This window comes from Alosa sapidissima, chromosome 4 (genome assembly GCF_018492685.1).
Source record: "Alosa sapidissima isolate fAloSap1 chromosome 4, fAloSap1.pri, whole genome shotgun sequence".
NCBI lineage: Eukaryota > Metazoa > Chordata > Actinopteri > Clupeiformes > Clupeidae > Alosa > Alosa sapidissima.
In genome coordinates, this window is record NC_055960.1 from 26,104,834 (window position 1) to 26,127,898 (window position 23,065).

The following is a 23,065-nucleotide window of genomic DNA, read 5'->3' on the forward strand; positions in this document are numbered from 1 at the left end:
AGAAAGATGGTTGCACAGTAAAACATTGAAAGCTTGATGAAAGTTTCCCCGCATGATCCCTTAGTTTTGAATACCCTTACATTCTGATTCCACCAGTGGAATTTACTTATAATTTAAAATGTCATCTTACATGTAGATTTCAGTATCTGAAAAGGTTGTGATTTTTTTTGTTTGTTCTAGACACTGAAAATTGGACCATTTGTTTGGCTACTTTAATTAAAAGACGTGTGTATAACAGCCACCAAGGTACCTATCCCCCTTTATGTCTGTGATATTGCAAGACAGAGCACCTAAACAAAACAGTCTATATGAAACAAGTGGCAACACAGATTTCATTGCTGCTGCTGTGTGTGCATGTTGCAGAGCAACAATCAAGTTCTTTGGGAAATTATCCAAATTATAGAAACAAATGAACATGAAGTAGTAGCCTATGCACGAAGAGAGATAAAGAGAAATGTTTTCTGTTTGACATTCACCGCTCCCTCCTCCTATCTGACCTCATTAACCTGACCTGACCTTGGACTCAACTGGCTTATGCTGCCTCCTCATCAGGACAACACTAGGCCTCAGAATCTCCTACAGGTAAGCAGTTTTCAAACAGAGTGTCACCACTACAGTTTAATAGAGCAGTCAGTATTCTGTGAAGATGTAATGGTTTGGAAGATGGCCACCTCCCTCAGAGTCTGAAATGGTATCTTGAAGTTCACTGCTCAAAAAAATGTAAGGAACACTTTGAAAACATCAGATCTCAATGGCAAAAAAACATAATGCTGGATATCTATACTGATATGCAGGATGCCACGTCGTGTTTTGGAAGAGGGCTGATTTCAGACTCCCCCAAAAATCAAAGTGAAAATATTATGTGGCAGGCTAGTCCATTTTGCCTAAATTTCATCGCAGCAACTCAAAATGGTACTCAGTAGTTTGTATGGCCCCCACATGCTTGATGACGTCGGGGCATGCTCCTAATGAGACGGCTGATGGTGTCCTGGGGGATCTGCTCCCAGATGTTGACACGGCCATCACTGAGCTCCTTCATTTCTTCATCCTCCAGGAACTGCCTGCACACATGTGGCTGGCCATTGTTGTGAAACAGGAGGAACACATGGCCCACTGAACCAATACAGGGTCAGACAATGGGTCTGAAAATGTCATTCTACTTATAACTCTTATCTGGCACTTCCGTGCAACACTAGTTTGCGCTCAGCCCAGATAAAATCATGGTGTTGTTGCTGGAACTGGGTCAACGTTTGTGTGCAGGTCAGCGTGAGAAAAATAAAAAATGTCTAGGCCTACTCACGAAATTTACACTCATGAGGGAAATTTGTCTTAAGTGAAAAAAAGTCCTATAGTAAGGTGACATTGATATGATGTTGGTTTACCATCCAAATCATCATTTTGGTTGAGATTGAAATCTCAAATAGACATTGAATAAGCATTACAATCCTGACAAAAACCCGACAGTGCATGAATATCGATAAGAGAGATATCGAAACAACATCGGTTTATAGTTTGCCATAATCGATAGAGCATCGATACATAGTTCACTAAAAGATCAAAAAGTAGTGGTTAGCCTACGATGCATCAAGACCACAGGCGAGTTTAGGCTATTTTTAGGGGTGCTCAAAATATCAAAATATGCCATGGCCCAACTCGAGGGGCGGCGAGGGGTGGTGTACTCAGCTGTAATAAAACATAGTTGAATATCCAGAAAGTATGCTTTAACTAGACTTTTAATGCTACCTGGGATTCTGAAATAATCAAAGGCCTCCCACAAAATGTGTTGAAAATAACACAACTTTTGTTGTTTTTAACACATCTCTATATCCAGATAGGGACAACACTGGTTGTGAATGTGCTTTAGAATCTGTCAATGTTACACCACTACTGTCTGCATCACATTCATGACTTAATTACGGAAGAGACATTCTAAGCCCTCAAGAGTGCATTTGGCTCAAAGTTCAACTCAGACAAAGAAAACGAACAGCAACCATGCCAACAGTAAGACTATATTGACTACATCTAATTACAAGCACATAGGATTATCAAATTAGCCAAATCTATTGAAATGTCAGTGATTCTTTGTTTTTTATTTTTTGATTACATTTTCTTACCCCTACATTCTGATTCCACCAGTGGAATTTACTTATAATTTAAAATATCATCTTACATAATAATAATAATAATAATAACAATAATAATAATACATTTTATTTAAAAAACGCCTTTAGTCCATATCTCTTCAGACTAGCCTAAAGTCCATAGTTTCAGTTCCTTTTTAAACTGGGCAGTGGATTCACACTGCCTGATGTCATTTGGAAGTGAGTTCCATAGCTTTGGGGCTGTGTGGGAGAACGCTCTCTCTCCCATGGTGCTGAGGTTCATTTTGGGCACCTTGAGCAGACCAGCTGATGAGGATCGTAGCGAGCGGGAAGGGGTTATATTTGGGAGCAAGGTTATGCAGGGCCTTATATGTCAACAGTAGGATCTTAAACTGGACTCTCTGGGTAACTGGTAACCAGTGTAGCTGCAACAGTACAGGTGTTATATGGCTTGTGGACTTTGTGCCTGTTACTATCCTGGCTGCAGAGTTCTGAATTATTTGGAGGCAGTGGAGTGATTTATGTGGAATGCCAGAGAAGATGGAGTTGCAGTAATCAATGCGGGATGTAACATAGGCGTTTACTATTTAAGTACTTGTGCACTCTGCTGACTGAGGGAGGGGCGCAGTCTTGCGATGTTGCGCAGATGGAAAAAGGCGCTGCGAGACCCACTGTTAATATGGGCAGTGAATGCAAGTGTGCTGTCTAGTATAACACCAAGACTCTTCACCTTGGTGGAGCAGGCAATGTTGGAGCCATCTACAGATAGAGAGAGTCTGATTTCCATCTTTGCCAGCGTTGTTTTTGAGCCAACAAGTAATTCAGTCTTGTTACTGTTCAGTTCTAGGTAGTTGTTAGTCATCCACAGATTTATATCATGCATACAGGCATCATCGCAGCAGGAGGAAGGGAGGCAGTCGGTTTGGTCTACATATAAAGCTGGGTGTACATGTAGATTTCAATTCAATTCAATTCAAATGTATTAGTCACATACAATTATACAGAGTATATGAAGTGAAGAAAAAGAAGAGGAGGAGAAGAAGAAATGTCTAAAGTGCATGACCTGTTGTTTCCAACATGCTTGTGCTCCTGCTACAGTCCTCATTCAGTATCCAGAAGGCTTGGGGATAAAAACTTTTCTGCATTCTCTCTGTGTTGGCCCTCAGGCAGCGGTAACATTTCTCAGAGCTCCTGATGTATATTTCCTCTAGGTTGGGTAGTGCACTCCTGGTGGTACGTTCAGCTGATCTCACTACTCTCTTTAGGGCTTTACAGTCTTGCTGATTGCTGTTTCCATACTAAGCTGTTATATTCCCAGTAATAATACTTTCAATGGTGGCTCTGTAAAAGTTCTGAAGTAATTGCTGAGGTAGCCTAAAGTACTTCAGATGTCTGAGGTGAAAAAGACGCTGGCGTACCTTTCTCACCATTGAATCAACATGTTTCCAAGTCAGATCTTCATAAATATGAATACCTAAAACGCTCTATCCTTTTGTTGATCTGGAGTGGTTGTTAAACTTTCTGAAATCTATAAACATCTCCTTAGTCTGGAGTAGGTTGTTGTCTTGGCATCAGTAATACACAGATATGGCCTTATTATGGCTTCTATGCAAGACCTGCTCAATAAAACAAGCGCCCTCTGTTTCATTTGTAGGTGACTATATCTAATTGAATTGTTGTTATGAACTGGATATGTGATGATTCTGTGAATACTGGATATGGGGCCCCCGTTGTACAATGCCTGCATACCACAAATAGTGCAATCATACAATCAACTAGATGTACCGCATAGCGGTACAAAATATGACAACCGCTCAGTCCTGTACATCCGTTCCACGAAAATAAATCACACTAATCAATTTGTCTCCATCTTTTACTCCATCCCCCACTCTTGAAACTTTTGTGTATGCTTGTTTGGCATGCCTGTGTGTGTGTGTGTGTGTGTGTGTGTGTGCGGCTGCACAGAAAGTAGCCTACTGGCGCTGAAAAGGTGAATAGAATAGCCAAAGAAGTTGTAGCATTGTTTACAGATTTTAAAGGTTTTATAACAATCACAGTAGGGCAGTTCATCACAGTTCATCCATTGCAACTGGACTGATGAAAGGTCACTTACACCTGTAGGCTACATTGTATTTGGGAATTAAGCAAAAGATATCAGCATAATGTTATATATTTTTTATTTATTTATTTATTTATTAATAAACAAAAACATCTCTGTCAGTTCCATGCCGTTTTCAACAGCTATCAAAAACAAAGGTCATTTTTGGATGGATGGATTTTTTGTGAATGTTTCTTCTTCTACATAAGATTTTAGTCATCTTTAGTTCATGTGAACTTTATTGTCAAGGCACAAATTAAGTAACAGTAGTCTGAAACGAAATGCTGTTTTACATCTAACCAGTGGTGCAAATAACTGACATGTCCAAATGGGCCTTGATGAAATGCTTCGCTAGACTGTTTATGCACATTTTAACGGGCCAAAGTTGAAGAGCTGTTGTCCGTTATTGTTCGTGCAAATATAGGCTGATTCATGTTCCCTTGCATTGTGTAACTGAGGTCCATGGCTTGTCTGGCTTTCACCAGACCAAGCTCAATCTTTTAAGAAATCAAAAAATAAATAGCGGGCAGATCAGACTGGGTTCACCCAGCCTAGTCCATAGGCGCCCGATATTGTTTAATTTTCCGATTGAGATATCCACGCTCTGGCTATTCTAAATGCAAAATGCATCAGGGAGTTATGACAAAACTGTAACTAACAAACTAGATCCTAATAGAAAGCTGTTCGCTTCCCTAAGCTACAGGTAGGCCTATTTACAACATAAATTGTCAATAGGCTATGCTGGCGACACAAATAAAATCTCCAGTGCTGCTTGGTATAACCAGAGCCCTTAATACGGAGAGCCTTGCCACTCCGTATTAAGTCCCATTGTACCGAATTTTGGATGCAGTTCCACCAGAGTTCCACTGGAGGCGATCGCCATGAGTGCAGAATGAATGGGAGTCAATGGAGCTAGACAGCTAAATTGGTCTCTTTCACCTGATTGTTGTTGACAAATCTCAGATTTGATTGTAGTTTGTATAACTTCAACATGGGTTATCGGTCAAAAGTTGAATGAACGAGTACTTATATCCTTTTGATTTCTTACAGGTTGGGTCGTTGCACATAACACGCTAGCATTGTGCTAATGAATGACGTCATTGACACATTTGAAAGGCTTTTTAGAACAATTAAGTGACTTTAAAAAATATAATACTCAACCAAGTGTATTTTCTTTGCCTCCCCTCCATAGACCTCCATGCATTCTGCACTCGTGGACGAGCGCCCTCATGTGGAACCACAGAAAGAACTGCAACCAGTTCAGAAACCGGAAGTTTTTATTAGACATTCTCTGGTATAACCAAAGATTGTTAAGGTGGAGCAAGATACTTCGTCGTAGTTCATGTCTATGGGCGCGAAATGGTGATCGAATCTTGTCTGCATAAAGAGGCGTGTCGATGACTTATTGATGAGCGTACGTTGCAACCGGCCAACAGAAACGGCATAAATAACCGGCGCACACCTGATATAAGGTCGATTTTCTCCGGACTGGAATGTTCAAAAATGCTAAAAATGTACCTGAAATGTTCAGAAGAGTTTGAGGATCATGAAAACGTGCACGAAATTCACATTCCTAACTCTATAGAACCAAGACCTTAGCATATGTGGTGAAATTCTGAGCTATGCCCATAGACTTCAATGGAGCAGAAGCGCTGCTTCTGCTCTGCATAAAGGGGGATTTTGATCCCTCTCGTGCGATCTGGGTTCCCGGAAGTGGCTCCTGATGAAATATCTTGCTCCGCCTTAACAATCTTTGGTATTCACCCCTTGCAGACACGTGACTTAAGTCACGTGGCGGCTCCATGCTGGACGGCAAAAAGATGGGAGACGGACGGCAAATTACATTAGATGTCATAAAGATTATGATGAACTGAACACCATTACTATAACATCTTTGTAGTTCAATGTATTGCTGTTTGGGGTCTGATAGTCAAAGAAGATGCCAGTGGTGTTGTTAGATGAAATGGGTCATGATCGCAAATGTAAAGTTATTAAAACTGGTGGTAACAGCAAGGGGAGATAACGTTACGTTAGGCTACTGTAATTAACATTATGGTAAATGAACACCCATAAGTATTTCTGGACTAAAATATTGCAAAGCTATTTGGTTACTTTATTTGTCTTGCTTTTATCAGTTGTAACATAGTCAAAACGTTAAGAATGTCATATCAGAACATGAAATAATAACTAGCTGCCACACTTAGAAGCTAGCTATTCTAGCTAACGTTTATCGTAGCTCATAGTGCTAGGGCTAATGTAACTCGTCAGTTTGTACGTTGCCCAGCGAATAAACTTACTTCTTACATGTCTTAAGTTAAAGAATTGAAAGAAATAGGAAATTAAAAAAAACACTTGAACGGTATTATCTGTTTACATTCAGATCTTGCCAAAGACTTTGCCTAAGTGCTATCTGCCGTCCTGTTCAGAGTCTATGTTTCCTATAGCAACCGCTGCTGTGCTTCATACACTGAGGAGATAAGCATGCAATTGTGGTTGAAATACTCCCGAAACACAAAGAAAACAAACCAAAATATATCTATGCAAGAACATGGGATGTTGTTGTATTCCAAACAATAAGCCAACAGTCGTGGAAGGGCATTACTACGGTTAAATCTCACTATAATCTCCTAGCTGTGCGATATGTCCCATTCCAACCCATTGATTTGATTCGTGTTCTTGCCGTCCACTAGGCTATTTTGCTGTGGCGCGAACAAAACGTGATGTCATTTGCAAGGGGGTGAATAACCGCATTTATAGTTTTCTACAAATGCAATCAAATTGGCCTACATCACTGCAATCAAATTGGCCCCCGGGGACGAAACGAAATTTTTCCGTAAAAGTCTAGTGGGGCTACATACCCACCAAATTTCGTGTGAAAAAACAAAACTTTGACAATCATTATATGACCGCTTCGCTACCGGCGGTACAGTGTTCATTTTAGGACATCCTCAGACTCAGGTGTCAGACTCAGAAAAACATCGGTCATCTTCAGACAAAACAGCCTCAGCGTCAGAAAAACCTCTGTCATCTTCAGACAAAACTGCCTCAGCGTCAGAAAAACCAGACTCAGGTGTCAGACTCAGAAAAACATCTGTCATTTTCAGACAAAACTCCCTCAGCTTCAGAAAAACTTCTGTCATCTTCAGACAAAACTGCCTCGGCGTAAGAAAAACCTCTGTCATCCTCAGATAAAACTGCTTCAAACCAAACTGCCTCAGAAAAAGTGGAGTCAGGTCTCAGAAAAAACGCTGTCAGAAAAAGTGGAGTCAGGTCTCAGAAAATCAGGTCTCAGAAAAAACGCTGTCAGAAAAAAGAGAGTCAGACGAAAAAGTCTCAAATGAAAAGTTATTGTGGGGACAGAAGAAGACGACGGATACAGAACGGTGAGTTTAATATTATGCTTAATACGTTATTCTGTCACTGGCAGGGTAGGAATTTCACGGCGGCCACGACGGCCGTGGTAGCCCCTTGCGTTGGCCGTGAAGCCCCTTTGAAAATCATAGGTTTACAGGCCACGGTGGCCTTGGTGCCCCCTTCTTTCAATATTCTGCTTTGTGTCCTACTAATAGCGATTTTTATTTAGCCTGCGGCCTGTCAAAATAATCTTAGCATTCACAGCGCAAATTAATTTAGTCTTTTACGCAGTGGAGAAAGTGACATCGCAAGAAAGTGCGTCCAAATTCACCCATTCTTCTCAGTTGAACTACTCGCGAAGTAGCCTATTCATCACACAGACATCACAAGTGATGTCACATGAAAGAGCTTTTTCTCAGCTTTTAAACGATGTTAGCCGATAATTGCTGTGTTGAACGGTTCGCGAGAAAAGTAAATAATATAATTCAATTTAATCATACATTCTACTGAAGGTTTTGCGTCCATGATCTCCCTACCCATTCATCTCGGTGGAATACTTTACGAACCCTTCTTTTAACACATGACAAACCACATATCAGAATAAACAGCAGACCTTACCGAACATAAAGGTGTAAAGCAGTCCCCTGTACAGTTAGCCGTTCCAGAGTAATCCAGTTTTGAATTTGCAGTAAATTTCGACATGCATTGATGTCTCCAAATTTGGGCTTTAAGTTTTACAATGTGTTTAAATTGTTCCACACGATTTCATAACGGGCCAAATACAAAATAAATGTTACAAATATCGCCTAGATATTGGTAAATCAGAGGACAGCTGACTAAGAGTTTATGAAAGTAGCCTGATCACAAAATGCTAAGCATGCATCTAGGCTATTTGAGTTTCTTAAAGATGAGCTGTGCTTAAATTTTAAATTGTTCAACACATGATTTCATAGCAGGCCAAATATAAAATAAATGTTATATATAGCCTAGATATCTGTTTTTATTAGATGATCAGATGATTTACAGTTATATGTAATATGTCATGTTTCATGTTTTTGTTATGTTTCATACAATGATGCAGGTCTACTGCAGTGAATAGGCTAAATACAACTTTGATCATTTTTATAGCCTACTACTGTATAGTTAACTTTGGCCTTGGTGCCCATGTGGCCTTTGCGCCCCCCACCAAATATGCCCAACTGAAGGCCAAGTGGCCTTGCCCCCAGAATGGTGAAATTCCAAGCCTGGTCACTGGCATGTTATATTTGGTGCTTGGTTAGATGTAGAAATTAGGTAGAAAGTGATCCAATGGTAAAGGTAGAAAGTGATCCAATGGTATACACATTGTAGGAAATCCATGGATGTAACTTAGCTAACCTCACTTCGCTAGTAACATTAGCAGCTGCTGTAAGGCACATTCCGGAGTAAGCTACGTACTACATACAGCAAAATAATTTGTTTTTCGTAGGATTACGGTACATTCAATGAGCTAGGGAAAAGTGGGTTAAACATTTTTCCACCACGAAAGTCCAGAACGACACCTGGACCATTATTTCTTACTTTTGCTAACCGTTTCCCAGTTGTACACTACCTACCAGTAAGAAACCTGCATCATTATCATCACATCATTATTCCCAAACCCCCATAAAGACAAATGTGCTATGTCATGATGTAATACCATATAATACCATTATGATAATACATGAAATAGCAGGTACCAACAACAAGGCACATTTCTCTAAATAAGTTAAGATAACATCTCATATCAAATGAATTCAACAACGCTGCAGTTATTGTCCCCTGGGGATTACATTTCAAGTACCTGTCTATCTTTATGTCTGTCTATTATTGTTGTGCAATGACAATGACAACTGCTAACGTTTTATAATGGTATTATATGGTATTACATCATGGCATAGCACATTTGTCTTTATTTAATACTTAATACTTTTCTGAGACTCCACTTTTTCTGACAGCGTTTTTTCTGAGACCTGACTCCACTTTTTCTGACAGCGTTTTTTCTGAGACCTGACTCCTTAGAGATGTTTTTCTGAGGCAGTTTGGTTTGAAGCAGTTTTATCTGAGGATGACAGAGGTTTTTCTTACGCTGAGGCAGTTTTGTCTGAAGATGACAGAGGTTTTTCTGACGCTGATGCAATTTTGTCTGAAGATGACAGAGGTTTTTCTGATGCTGAGGCAGTTTTCTCTGAAGATGACCGATGTTTTTCTGAGTCTAACACCTGAGTCTGAGGATGTCCTAAAATGAACACCGTACGGCGGTCATAATGAGAGCATGTGGTTATAAATTCTTTGATGAAACAGTTGCTTTTCTGGACCAGTGAGTGACATTTGGGTAATTTTCTGCGGCACACCTGATGATCTATCACGGCACACTAGTGTGCCCCGGCACAGTGGTTTAAAAACACTGTTCTAGACACTCTGATTGGGAGCAATTGTGTGGATACTTTAATTAAAAGATGTGTGTATAACAGCCACCAAGGTATCTTGTTATACAGAATGAACAGACGATCAAGATTTAATCTCTTGAAATCCTCCCAAAATCCCCCTTATGTCTGTGATATTGCAAGGCAGAGTGCCTAAACAAAATTAAGTTTATATGAAACAAGTGGCAACACAGATTTTACTGTTGCTGTGTGTATATGTTGCAGAGCACCTCTGTATACCACAAACAAGTTCTTTGGGAAATCATCCAAATTATAGAAAGAAATGAACATGAAAGAGTAGCCTACGCATGAAGAAAGAGATAAAAAAAAAGAGGACATAATGTTTCCTGTTTATGTCACCTTCACCGCCCCCTCCTCCTATCTGACCTCATTTAAGCCATGGGCTAGATTAGGTTTGCTTATGCTGCCTCCTCATCAGGACAACACTAGGTCTCAGAATCTCTTACAGGTAAGCAGTTTTCAGAGTGTCGCAAATACAGTTTAATAGAGCAGTCAGAGGAGAGTTTATATTCAGGAGGCTATGTGAAGATGTAATGGTTGGGAAGATAGCCACCTCCCTCAGACCAGGTTTTGTGTTCATGATTTTGAGTCTGAAAGGGTATCTTAAAGTATATGGAGCACACTCTCACATGAAATACATCTTCGATGGATTATTATATATATATCAAAGAGTAATAAATGTGTAACACAGTTGATACATGTACTACAGTATGTAGGGTAATGGCAGACATGCTCCAAGACACCAATGACACAACACAATATGTACTGTACATGTAAGTACTTAAAGGGGACTTGGCAACTATTTCATTGTAATAAACCCGTTTAGAAATCATTTGGATGGTTAAATGACCTGTTCCGCTAAAAATGGTGACTTTCCCCGCTGCGCTTAGCGTCCCCAGGCGGAAAACCAACCTTGCAACATTGAGACTTACCGTCCCGGAAAGAGAATTGAGAAACAAGAAACTCGTTTTAAATCGTGTTTCTTACCTTGTAACATCGTAACCAAACTTATGCTAACCGTTCGCTAGCTTGTAAACAAATCCATGTGCTTTATCGTTACCTTTTTCCACAGTTTGAAATAGCATAATGCACAATTTCTCTAGCAGAGGGGGAAATCCTGCCAAGTTTCCCTTTAACTGGTACACTTCATTTTAATGGGTTTGTGCCACTCTATCAAAGAGTAATACATGTGTACCAACACAGTTCATACATGTGCTATGTAGGCAGACATGTTCCAAGACACCAATGACACAACATACATGTAAGTAATTAACTGGTACACTTAATAGGTTTATTCCACTGTATCAAAGAGTAACATGGTTGTAGCAGCAGAGCTGTTACATGTACACTGAAGACAATGAGGCCTTGACTGGAGCTAAGAATGGTTTGTATATCAAATCTATCATGACCAGATTTACCCCATCCAGCAGGTCTCAGGTCAGCTTTTTGCCTCTGATGAAAATTTAGGCAAATTGGCAAAGTTTTGTAAAAGCACTCAGTATTACAATGTAACAACTATATGTAGGTACCCACAAATACATAATGCAAGTACAATGATAGTACCTGATAGTACATGTTGTTACACAGGTTGTACCACTGTACCTAATTAGGTTGGTACACTGTAACAGCGACACATTAAAATAAAGTGTTACCAAAAAAAACAAAAAAACAAGCAACATGTTTTTGTTGTTGTTACGTAACAGGGTGTGAATAGCTCAGCTGTGTAATAGACACTCTGAATAAGGTATGCTGTTTGCATCAATGTACAGAAGTGGATGCTATTTACACCCTGGTGCATGAACTAGCTAATTGTTGCAATCAAAACTTCCGTTTGAGAACCAATTTCTTGTTCAAATTGCGCGCCTTCTCTCCAGACACGTTGGTACACATGCACACTCAATCTGCCAAAACGCATCACATGGGAATCAAATCCCGGTCTCCCGCATGCAAGCCCTTGTCTGTGACCACTGTACTATCTGCTTCCACAAGGAAATAGTGTTTGCAGGTAAACTTATAGTTTATAGGCCTGAACGTCATATTCACGAAATTTCTGTTAACTAACAAACTGAAAATAAAACACAATTTTTCAATCTAAAACTTAATCTGAACAGATTTAGTGCCGAAACCTTTCAGAATTCTTCACTTTCTGCTGATGAAAAACGAATGTCCGCCATGTTTTTTGTGCACGTGAGCAACGTCTTTTTGTTATGTCACAGGGTATGAATAGCTCAGCTGTGTGGCCAAGGCTATTCGTACCAGGGGTGTAAATAGACACTCCGTATATATATATATATATATATATATATATATATATATATATATATATATATATATATATTGTGAGTCACATGGCATTCAAGTGACTTCCTGCTTATTAGTGTTGGCCTAAAATGGATGTTTCTACAGGAAAGCAGAGCTCTGGAGAGAAAGGTTCTGGGGTCAAGGCCAAATTGATGTCCTTCAGGTCAGCTACGCTCCAGCTCTGTGCCCTCTTGCTGGGACTACTGGGGAGCACCATGTACATCCAGGCAGAAGACTCAGATGCAGGTCTGTTAAATACTTACTTTTAGTGAAGCAAATATTTCTTTGCCAGGTTCCAATGGAAGATCCTATAGAGTGATTAATTTACAACTTTTTAAAGGAGGTTTCTGGATAGAATATCTTTTAAAATCCATTTTTAGGGCTAGTCCACACGTACGAAACCAATCTTTTTTTCCTCCGTCTTCCCTGAAACCGCATCAAGAATATTTGCGTCCAAACGGATCCATCTCAACACGACTCAACACGTTACTTCATACCCCAGGCCTATAGGTGGCACTGTTTCTTTACAGAAATTGACCAAAGTTTGTGCTTTACAAACAGACAGAATAAGCTATGACAAAATGGCTAGTGCAAGGAAACCAGAATTGTTTGTGTGGACTGATGGTGAACTGTCAACTGTAGTCAACTGTAAAACTAAAGCAACTTTATTTTACGGTTTGTGAAGGGTGCAGTCCCGTCCTTTATTTGGCTAACGCAGGTAGGCCTTCTAATCACCTTTACTTTCTTTGGTTGTAGGATAGTCCGTGATTCACATTAGTTTTGGCTATCACCGCAATTAGGCTACTAAACGCAAGGCTTACCCAAGTTCTAGGCTATTCTGTCGCCACATTTATAATATTGCTATAAAACCTTCGTTAGTAACAATACGTTTGCCTACATCAAATCAAATCGCGCATTTGCATTCAGTGTGCTACCATCGGCTTAACGTGAGTTCTGCGTCTTTGTATGCTTATATCTGATTTCACTCGACTGTGAATGCATGTATATATGTTGTAAGACATGTAAAATAAATGAATGACACTGGCACTACGCACAAATTAATGTAGCCTAAACTTACACCGCACTTTCCTAATAACTTAAGTTCTCTCGCGTCACTGACAGTAGCTAGAATGCATTAAAAAACACCGGGAAAAAACAGTGTTCAGTCCACCAAGTCATAAGCTATCGGCGCTGCGCAGCACCAGTTTATCTTACGGAGTGTAATCGTAGGTAATGTCATGTATGAAAACTAGTATTGTTAGGCAATACTATAAGTGCAAGTCCAGGGCAGCTGAGGTGTGGCGATGACATCATCGATACGCAAGCAGGATGTGCGATTTCGCTGTCTAAACGAATTCAAACGGGCTACGGTTTCAGATTTCTCCACTCTGGGACCAGGTTTCAGAAAAGTGCGGTTTCGGGCAGTGCGTTTACGGGATTCGTTTGGACGCTCGGCCAAGACGAAGCAAAACCTCTGCGTTTAACCTAAAAAGCGTCTCCGTGTGGACGGGCCCATAGCCGTATCATAGTTTTCTGTCTCTTTAAGCTTTCCAGGGACTCAATGGTTAGTTCAAGTGTCAGGACTTTGAAAGAATGGGTAAAAACAATGAGCAAAGAGGTGTGCTGTTTTAAACACTATCTGTGAAAATAACTAGATGTACCGCAAAGCGGTACAAAATATGACCGCCACACAGTCCTGCACATTCTCTCTGCAAAAATAAATCATGCTTGTCAATTTGTCTCCATCTCCTACTTCAGCCCCTACTTATACAACTTTTGTGTATGTAAATGAGTGTGTGCATAGTGTGAGAAGTGTTTGTTTTTGTGTATACGTGTGCTTCAGAGTGTGTTCGCTTGTGAGTGTGTATGTGGGGGTAATGGTGTGTGTGTGTGTGTGCATGTGCGTGCATTTGCGTGTGCCTGCTTGCCTGCATGTGTGTATGTTTTTATGTGTGTGTGTGTGGGTGTGTTTATGTGTCCGGCCTACCCTCCTTTTGGGGGGCCCAATGGTGAAAAACAATGGTTTGGTGTCATCCTTGTGGGGTAACATGCCCAATAAGTTTTGTGCACCCCAGTCTTTCAGTGTCCCGGGAATCGTTAACACAAAATTACTGAAGAAAAAAACAAAAACCCGGAAGAAAAGAAAACTCTTGACTAAACCTATGAGCATACGCAGTCATAGCCAGGCTTTATGTCAGACAGACAGGCGGCTCCACTCAGCGCCCAGCCCAATAGTGTTGCTTGGCTGTGGAGGTGAGTGGTGATGAACGGGTAACTAAACTACCAGTGCAGGTAATAGGTTACAGCTTACTTGCCAATACAAAAACAAATGTAGCCTAGTGAACTTCATTCTTGCTAAAGTAGCCTAAAGCATGAGCTACAATCTAATAGCTTTAACGTTACCTCCCTCTCTCACACCTTTAGTCTAAGGTGACCAGACGTAGGCCTACTCTTTTCCCCAGACATGTCCTCTGCCAGAATTTTGCTCTACCTTAGCAGGGGCGTCACTAGACCCTTTTTACTCAGGTCCGTGTTCCAGTACTGAACTGCTGTCCTAATAGCAAGGTCCTTACCCAATAAGTAGGCCTATTCATTCTACTAGTTTGTTCTTTGCCAATAGATCTTCATCAATACATGATATAGACAGCCCTGACTTACATGTGAAAGGGGGATTGTATACTACTACTGATTATTTTGTAGAAATATGTTGTTGAGTATTAAATATTTGCATGAGTGTGAGGGTATTTTAATACATTGGTCATTAGTCAGACATTTGCTATCTTATATATTACCCACTTGTTTTAGAACATTTTTTATTTGGGCAAATATGTCTTAATCTGAGTTGTACTGATTACAGATACATGTCTGCCTATGCCATCTCCAAACGAGACTTCCGATACAAAATACAAGGCTCTACGGAATTTAGAAGAACAATGTGAAAACATGTATTTGGATGAACAGGTATGGTACAAATCCAACCTCAAAATATTTTCTGTTGAAAGACATGACTACTTAGAGGATGAGAGCACTGTGTCTGTTACAGAGTGCAGTCACTCTGTTTTTAAAGAGCTACAGTGGACAGATGGAACATTGCAGAAGTGTGTATGTAGACATGACAGATCCGGAAGAGAAGGCATCCTTATACAGTGGTCTTCACCTTCCTGCCAGTAGGTTGCTCTTTGGTTCGGTGTTTCCCTGACAGGGCATGATTTAATAAACATAGAAAGCAACTGACATTATGGAACTGTTCTCAGTCCTTGCACTTATTTTTAGACTTTTGCAGAATAGCAATGAGTAATATATATATATATATATATATATATATATATATATATATATATATATATATATATATATATATATATATATATATATATATTTTTTTTTTTTTTTTTTATTGCACTCCGTTTTTTGTCTTTGATTTTTTAATTAATTTATTTTTTGTCTCTGTGGTGGTGTTTTCAGGTGTTGGTGGTGGCTTTTTTCTGAATATATCTTGTTTGCTAAAGTCTCAGAATGATTTGAACTGCAGCTGGGACACAGCAGTCATCCCTGATGATGCTCAGTATTCCTCCTCTGGTTTGTAAGGACGCAACACTTCTCATAGTTATTGGTTATTAGATAGTTGTTATTATCATGATGTAGTTGTTTACATTTTTTCTTTCTGGAGATTGTAGAGGTAAAATTTACATTGGCTAATTAAATAAAGGTGAAAGTAGGAATCTTTTCCACTTGAAAGACAATCACATTTTATGATTTTTAATTATAATGAAGATAATAATGATTTAATTTGATGACACCAAGTAAGGCCATGGTGCTGTTAACATGCAACTGGATGATACATTAACTGCTTTTCAGAATTATTACAAGAAAAAGCTCATTGTCGTAGTACTATGTAGTAGGTGGCTTTTAATTTTTTAAATGTATTTTTCTGTTATCAAATTTCTATTGTATGATTTTCTAGACTCTGTAATATGCAAGGTGTAGTCCTGACGTCCTGGAACTGTACTACATATAGCCTGGGAAACCTCACAGGATGTCATGGAAAGACCGCTGAACATCAAGACCGTTCCAAAATAATTATACGGGTCAATGTGTCTCTCAGTGGATTCTGGTATATCCACACTGAATTATTTGAGAGCAAGAAGATTGGTGAGACGTGTTGTTAATATCTTAAAGGAACCGTATGTAAGAAAAATATTTCAATTAATCATAAAATGGCCCTGATATGTCACTAGACATTAAGAAATCATGTTCACTTCAAATACTTATATCACTGACAACAGTAGTCCGGCCAGGATATTGTCATTTAAAAAGTGAAGTTGCAGCCCTCAACTGATGTTGATGTTGTGTTTTGTCATGTCATGTTGTGTTTTGGCCTGATGCGTTTGTGTTTCATAGAAAAACTGCGAAATGTGTTTCATAGAAAAACTGGATCCACCAAAGATCACAAATACCTCTTTCAAAGGGCTGTCAGGAAATCGCAGCTTGGAAATCCAGTGGGACAACCCTGGAGCGACACCCCCGAGGTGCCTCAACCACGAGATCAAGATAAATGATAAGGTACGCAATAAGCAGGACTGTCTACGCAATAAGCAGTCTGTCCACAAGCACACTGCAAGGGATGTTATATATGTATACATATATAATCTGTGGATGAGTTGTATGTATGGATGTTGATGTGTTTATGTGTATGTCTGAACCAGTGTTTTTTTCTTCTGAGTGGGATTACCATTGCAACACACCATGAGTAGCCATGACCGTTCACATATAACATGTACACTGTTTATATTTATAAAGGATATAAGCCTTAACGAAGTTCAGAAGTTTAGGCACCTTGAGCCAAACATAGACCAGACCAGAACATACACTGTATGGATGAGAGTGGCCTGGAACTGCGTGGCGATGGGCATGGGTCCCTGGAGTGATTGGAGTAAACCAATAGGTGAGATTGTGAATGCTTTCTGAACATTTGTATCAGATCAGCTACAAAGGGCTGCGGTTGTTGCTTGCTATGTAACCTCATTCAAAATATTGATTCTATGCGTACTGCAGAGTTTTATAAATATGACTTATGGATAAACACTGTTGATTTTTTTGTTAAACGGTTAGCATTCTTCCATATGAGCAATGCTTATGCTTCAGCACATTCTTCAATGCCCTATCATGACACATTGTTTAGAAGGCGTTTTGTGGAGGTTTTATAATGCTGGAATACCGCCATTGTGTGATAAACTAGATGTACCGCATAGCGGTACAAAAAATGACCGCCGCTCAGTCCTGTACATCCATTCCGCGAAAATAAATAATTAATTAATAGCTGTCTCCATCTTCTACTCCATCCCCCACTCTTGAAACTTTTGTGTATGCTCGTTTGGAATGTGTGTTTTCACACATTCCGCACACAAAGTTGCCTACTGGTGCTGCAAAGGTGAATAGATTTGTAGCACTTACCAAAAAATGTGTAGCATTGTTATAAAACCTTTAAAATCTCTAAACAATCACAAGTAGGGCAGTTCATCACAGTCCATCCATTGCAACTGGACTGATGAAAGGTACACCTGTAGGCTACATTGTATTTGGGAAAAGCAGAAGGTAGCAACATAATGTATTTATTTATTTATTATTAAACAAAACAATCCCTGTCAGTTCCATGCCGTTTTCAACAGCTATCAAGAAGAGAGGTCATGTCATGGATTTTTGTGAATGTTTCTTCTTCTACATATTCATAAGTTTAGTCATCTAGTCCATATGATTCAGCTTTATTGTCAATGCACAAATTAAATACCAGTAGTCTAAAACAAAATGCCGTTTTACCCAGTGGTGCAAATAACTGACATGTTCAAAAGGGCCTTCATGAAATGCGTTGCGAGACTGTTCATACACATTTTAACGGGCCAAGTTGAAGAGCTACTGTCCGTTATTGTTTGTGCAAATAATATGCTGATTTATGTTACCTTGCATTTTGCAACTATGAGGTCCATGGTTAGTCTGGCTTTCGCCAGACCAAGCTCAATCTTTTGACGCAATCTTTTGATTTTCACCCAGCCTAGTCCATGGTAGGCGCCCGATAGAAATATTGTTTAATTTTGCGATTGAGATATCCACGCACTGGCGCCTCAGTCTCACGGTATAGCCATAGGCAAAACTGTATCTGACCGGTGTAACGTTGGTACTAAATCATCCATCGCAAAGAATGATTTTTGTAGCACGTGCAACAAATATGTGTAGGTAGGCTACAGCCCTGCCCTGAATACATCTCAACGTGCCCTCTAAAACATCTGGTTTAAAATGTGTACATTACATTAGGCTGACGCATTTGATTTTGGAGATGTGCGTTAATAAATCTACATTGCGGCGAGTTGACACAAATGATTCACTTTGACGAATTTATGTAGTTTCAGTTACTTTACTTTGAGCCATGCACTTCCTTATTTGAATCACCTTTGAAAATAGAGGGTTGAAGTAGCCTATATGGGTGTTTGGGAATGAACGTTGACTCAGATGCTTTTTGAGACTTTGAGCAGAAATGTGCCATGTGTTTAGGATGCATCATAGACACGTTATCTTTCAGGTAGCCTATATATTTTCCATTAGAAAACCATCACGTAGCAGCTCACTTAGCTCCTGTTAGTAGCCTAGGTTATGGTCATAAGCAAATGAGATGACAGTCGAAAGATACAATTAGTGCTGTTATCAATTTGCTTGGTAGCCTATAAACACATTTATGGTTTTCTACAAATACATCAATAATCAAATCGGCCTACATCACTCAACCATGCTAACAGTAACATTAACATTATTTTACCTGCTATTGATAGGATTAACGTAGCCTACCTGCAGTAAAAAACAAGCATCTCAGATTTATTTTGGCTTCAAGAGGAAATGGGAATTGTCATGCAGAAATCATCCTACCCTTATTAGACGTTCTCTGCGGTGAACTACTGTACAGTCTTGTCCTTGTAGGAAGTGTCTTTCCAACCCACTTTAGATTAACTTCCAACAAAATTACGTCTCACTGCAACGATGCGCCATCTAGTGGACAAACGACTACGTGACGCCAATAGTGGAAATGCAGCCCAATTATTATGATGATGAATATTTGGTTTTCCTTTAATCCTACTGAATTTGTAATTATGTATCGGCCGTTCTAATACCGATAGTATGTGCGTGGCTGTGTGTGTGTGCATGTGTATATTTGTGCACCACCATCTACAGGCCAATGAGTGTACAGTCACTAAATGTACACATAACTTAATTTTTTTAGACCTCCTCATGGATGAAATTCTACAAAACTTGGCATACCCCCAGAGAATGTCAGGTTAATCATACACATAAAATTTGGTGCAGTTCTGAACATCTTAACTGAAGAGAGGGGTGATTAAAGCAGAATGATATTGCATTTTCATTTTTTACCGGGGGGGTGCAAATCACAAATGAGTGGTTATGGGTTAGGTTGATGTGGGCCCTTGAGACCAACATACCATAAAAATGTCTTCATCCTCTGTGCCACGGTTCAGGTAGTTATTTAGGAAAAACTGCATTTTTTGGGTTTCGGGGGGCCCAGCGCGGAGGGGGAGTGGCCCCCGGGGACCAAACGAAACTTTTCCGTAAAAGTCTAGTGGGGCTACAAACCCACCAAATTTCATGTGCCCCGGTGGTTCGGTGTCCCGGGTATCGTTGACCAAAAATTCAGGAAGTAGATGACGGGGGAAAAAAAAATAAAAATAAAAAACTTTGACAATCCCTATATGACCGCTTCGCTAGTGGCGGTCATAATAATCAGTTGAGCATTTTATAACAGGTTTTAGAGTGAACTTGTATGATCAAGGGCTCAACATTTTGCTTTCATTTGATATAATACATTTTACATGTTTTATGGCATTGTTGGCTTTATGTTTGTTTATATGTATGTATGTGAGATGACAACTGACAAGCTTAACAGTATGAGAAGACTATAATTATAGACTAGTCCATCATCATCAACTGTTAAGATTGTCAAGGCGATATGGTTAGCACGTCAGAATTTCACTCTGTTTCCAGAAAGGGCTCACAAATGATTTGTCAGTACTTGCAGTCTGGGATGAGAGGGTGATTATTTGCAGAATTGTTTTCCCCTCATGTTAGAAACTGTAAGATCCGTGCAACATGGTTCAGCCACAGGATTAGTTTGTGTTTGGAAATTAAATGACTGCAGGCCAGTGTCAGGTTCATGAGAATATGGCCTAATAGGCTGCTACATAATTATCTCAAATGATTGTTCCACTGGTCCATTACATCCATATTAGTATTTAATATATTCATGAACATGTCTTTAATCTGTTTCCTATTTGTCATGCTTGCTTATGTCCTACCAGTGGTGGGGCCAGACGAGGAACCCCAACCTGAATATAGCACTGTGATGATTCTGGCCATTGTCTTCGGACTACCCATGATTCTCTTGGTCTTCTTGCTTGTTTTCTGTAAGCTGCAGAGGTAAGGTGAAGTAGTATTCTCTTTCAGAGCAGGCGACAGATGAAGGATGATGTGACCAATTTGATACCAGCACTGAGCTCAGCATGGCCAGACACAGTTGCTCAAAATACACAAATGCACTGTAGTTTATATGTCTGTCAGATGTTGGCATGAGGTATCTGGTGATGCTTTTGTTTGGAGTTCACAGAATACTGTACTATTTATCATGAATTGTATCTATTGTATTTTATTTTTAGGATTATATGTCCACCAATTCCAAGACCTCACATTTGCGTCAAAATTCTTCTCGAGAAAGATGATGGCATCCAGGTAAAGATGTCTGATGTATGATGTCAAAGGTTGTATTGTAGAACTGCCTCTGACAATTAACATCATTTGCTGCCCCATGAGTTCAGATGCACAAAACTATCCAGGAGAAATGAGGAAATGGTATCTTAAAATGGTTTCCTGTTCTCACACAGGAAGTGCCGGAAAAACAAGCTGAGGAGATCTGCATTGAGCATGTGACTGAAATGGACGTAAGATAAGCCATGAGCTGACATCTGAAGGAGGGGAAATAACAAGACCAAATAACTCCAAAAATAGCGTACAATGAATAATTTTTGGTATTGATGTAGCTAAGCATGTTGATGGGTGTGTCGTCATAGCGGCTTAATCATGTTCTGTGAATTTTGAAGCAAGTGTGGCATGGATTATGAATTTTGAAGTGTGGGTCTTCATCTTTTAAAATGGGGAATTGTGAAGCACTCTAAAGATATCTTCTGAGGAAGGGTTGGCCAGTGATCTCTGTTCTGTTGAGAACTGTGATTTTGTAATACACAATTCTGTTGTAATTGCTTTTAATTTATCTGCGATCTCTTTATAAAGTTGTTTTTCACCTGAGATTTTGATTTGACCTATAAAAACAATATGCATTGCTTTTGCCACTTTAACCCTTAAAGGTGTAGGTTTTTGAACGTTCTAAGTTCCGCAACAATTGAAGGTTCTAAAATTCTATGTTGAATTCAATGAACCCAGATATTCTTTAGAACGTTCATTTCTCAACATTCCCGTCACACCAGTGTGACGGTACTCCTTTAAGGGTTAATTGCCAAAAGGCTGATTCTACGGCCTGGAAATCCCCACAGCCACCGTCCTTTATACACTGGATGAGAGACCTCCTGAATTGCCTACACCTGGAGAAAATGAGACACAGAAGACAAAATAAAGCAGACCACTTCCACTCAAGTTGGGATCCATTTATGTCCCTCTTCTCCTCCCTCAGCCCCACTGAGCTTTCTCCCCTAGTGGCTCCCCAAACCTAACTCGATCCTTGCTCCCACAAACTCAACTCAACCCAATCCCATACACAACTCCAAACCAGAGATACCAGAGAGTTTTTCAATTATTGAATTACCTGTGCTATTAGGTTGACATTGTCTGTAGGCTAGGCATTTTTTTTTATTTATACAGGCAACTATTGGAGTGCTATGGTACCCAGATATGTCCTTGCATGATGCTTGACATTTTCATCCACCCACAAAGCTGTTTTTATACTGCACTTAAATATCTAGTTCCTTACACATTTATTGAAAGTGCCTGGTTTGTGGTTGATTGGCTTGTTGTATTGCATTAGCACAATCCATAGTTCCTTTCTACAAATGTAGCCTATACGTAGCCTATTAGTATTATTTTGTTTGTGCTATTGATGTGTGTGCATGTTTGGGGGGGGGGGCGGTGCCGTCAGAATTTTCCCGGTGGATTTAAGTGCCCCTGCACTCCTACCAAATATACATACACATGTATAGCTATTATTTAGGCTATTTTGCCTACTCTCTGGCACACTTTCTCATGTGAAAACTGTTTTAGATGATTAGTTCACTTTGCAATCAGCCTAAGCACTATACATAAGCCACAGGTAATGTACAATGGGTACAATGGAGGGAGCAGGAAGAGTGAGAAGAGTACAAATTAGAGGAAGCTGAAGAATAGGACGTGGAGGTGAAGAAGTGAGAGGGAGAGGATGACAAGGACAAGGAGGTGAAGTTAGAGGAAGAGGACAAGGAGGAGCAAGAGGAGGACGAGGAGGGGGAAGAGGAAGGGTAAGAAGAGGAAGAAATAGCCCTTTTACAGGCAAAAAAAAATCAGTCTACATGTGGGGATGTTGTCATGTGAGGCCTAGATACGGCATTCCAGAATATATGTTCCCTGGTGCCTTGAACTAGGACATTGCATGTGATGTAGACGAAATTTTGAGAGAGACAACCCGATGTAGACTGATTTTTTTTGTC

General features: G+C 39.8%; 1 protein-coding gene across 4 annotated transcripts; it reads left to right on the forward strand.

Annotated features, from left to right (window-relative positions):
- Positions 1-45: 45 nt before the first annotated feature.
- LOC121706461 (interleukin-5 receptor subunit alpha-like) lies at positions 46-21,712 on the forward strand. 4 transcript variants are annotated; one of them, XM_042088212.1, is made up of 13 exons: positions 46-246; positions 553-582; positions 1,055-1,260; positions 12,426-12,566; positions 15,178-15,281; positions 15,364-15,487; positions 15,786-15,903; positions 16,285-16,472; positions 16,747-16,883; positions 17,121-17,265; positions 20,678-20,795; positions 21,032-21,104; positions 21,257-21,712. In XM_042088212.1, the coding sequence occupies exons 3-13, from the start codon at positions 1,221-1,223 to the stop codon at positions 21,320-21,322; spliced, it is 1,254 nt and encodes a 417-aa protein (XP_041944146.1). In that variant the 5' UTR covers positions 46-246; positions 553-582; positions 1,055-1,220; the 3' UTR covers positions 21,323-21,712. The 4 variants fall into 4 exon arrangements, with proteins under 4 accessions (XP_041944146.1, XP_041944148.1, XP_041944149.1 ...); XM_042088214.1 differs by lacking the exon at positions 1,055-1,260; XM_042088215.1 differs by lacking the exons at positions 553-582; positions 1,055-1,260.
- Positions 21,713-23,065: the final 1,353 nt, after the last annotated feature.

What these genes read in the sequence shown, in the direction of transcription:
- LOC121706461 (XM_042088212.1), top strand. Translation starts at nt 1,221, where the DNA reads ATGGTGTTGTTGCTGGAACTGGGTCAACGTTTGTGTGCAG. An exon ending in GGGTCAACGTTTGTGTGCAG is followed by an intron (nt 1,261 to 12,425) that starts GTCAGCGTGAGA and finishes ATGTTTCTACAG; the next exon opens with GAAAGCAGAGCTCTGGAGAG. An exon ending in TGATTGGAGTAAACCAATAG is followed by an intron (nt 17,266 to 20,677) that starts GTGAGATTGTGA and finishes ATGTCCTACCAG; the next exon opens with TGGTGGGGCCAGACGAGGAA.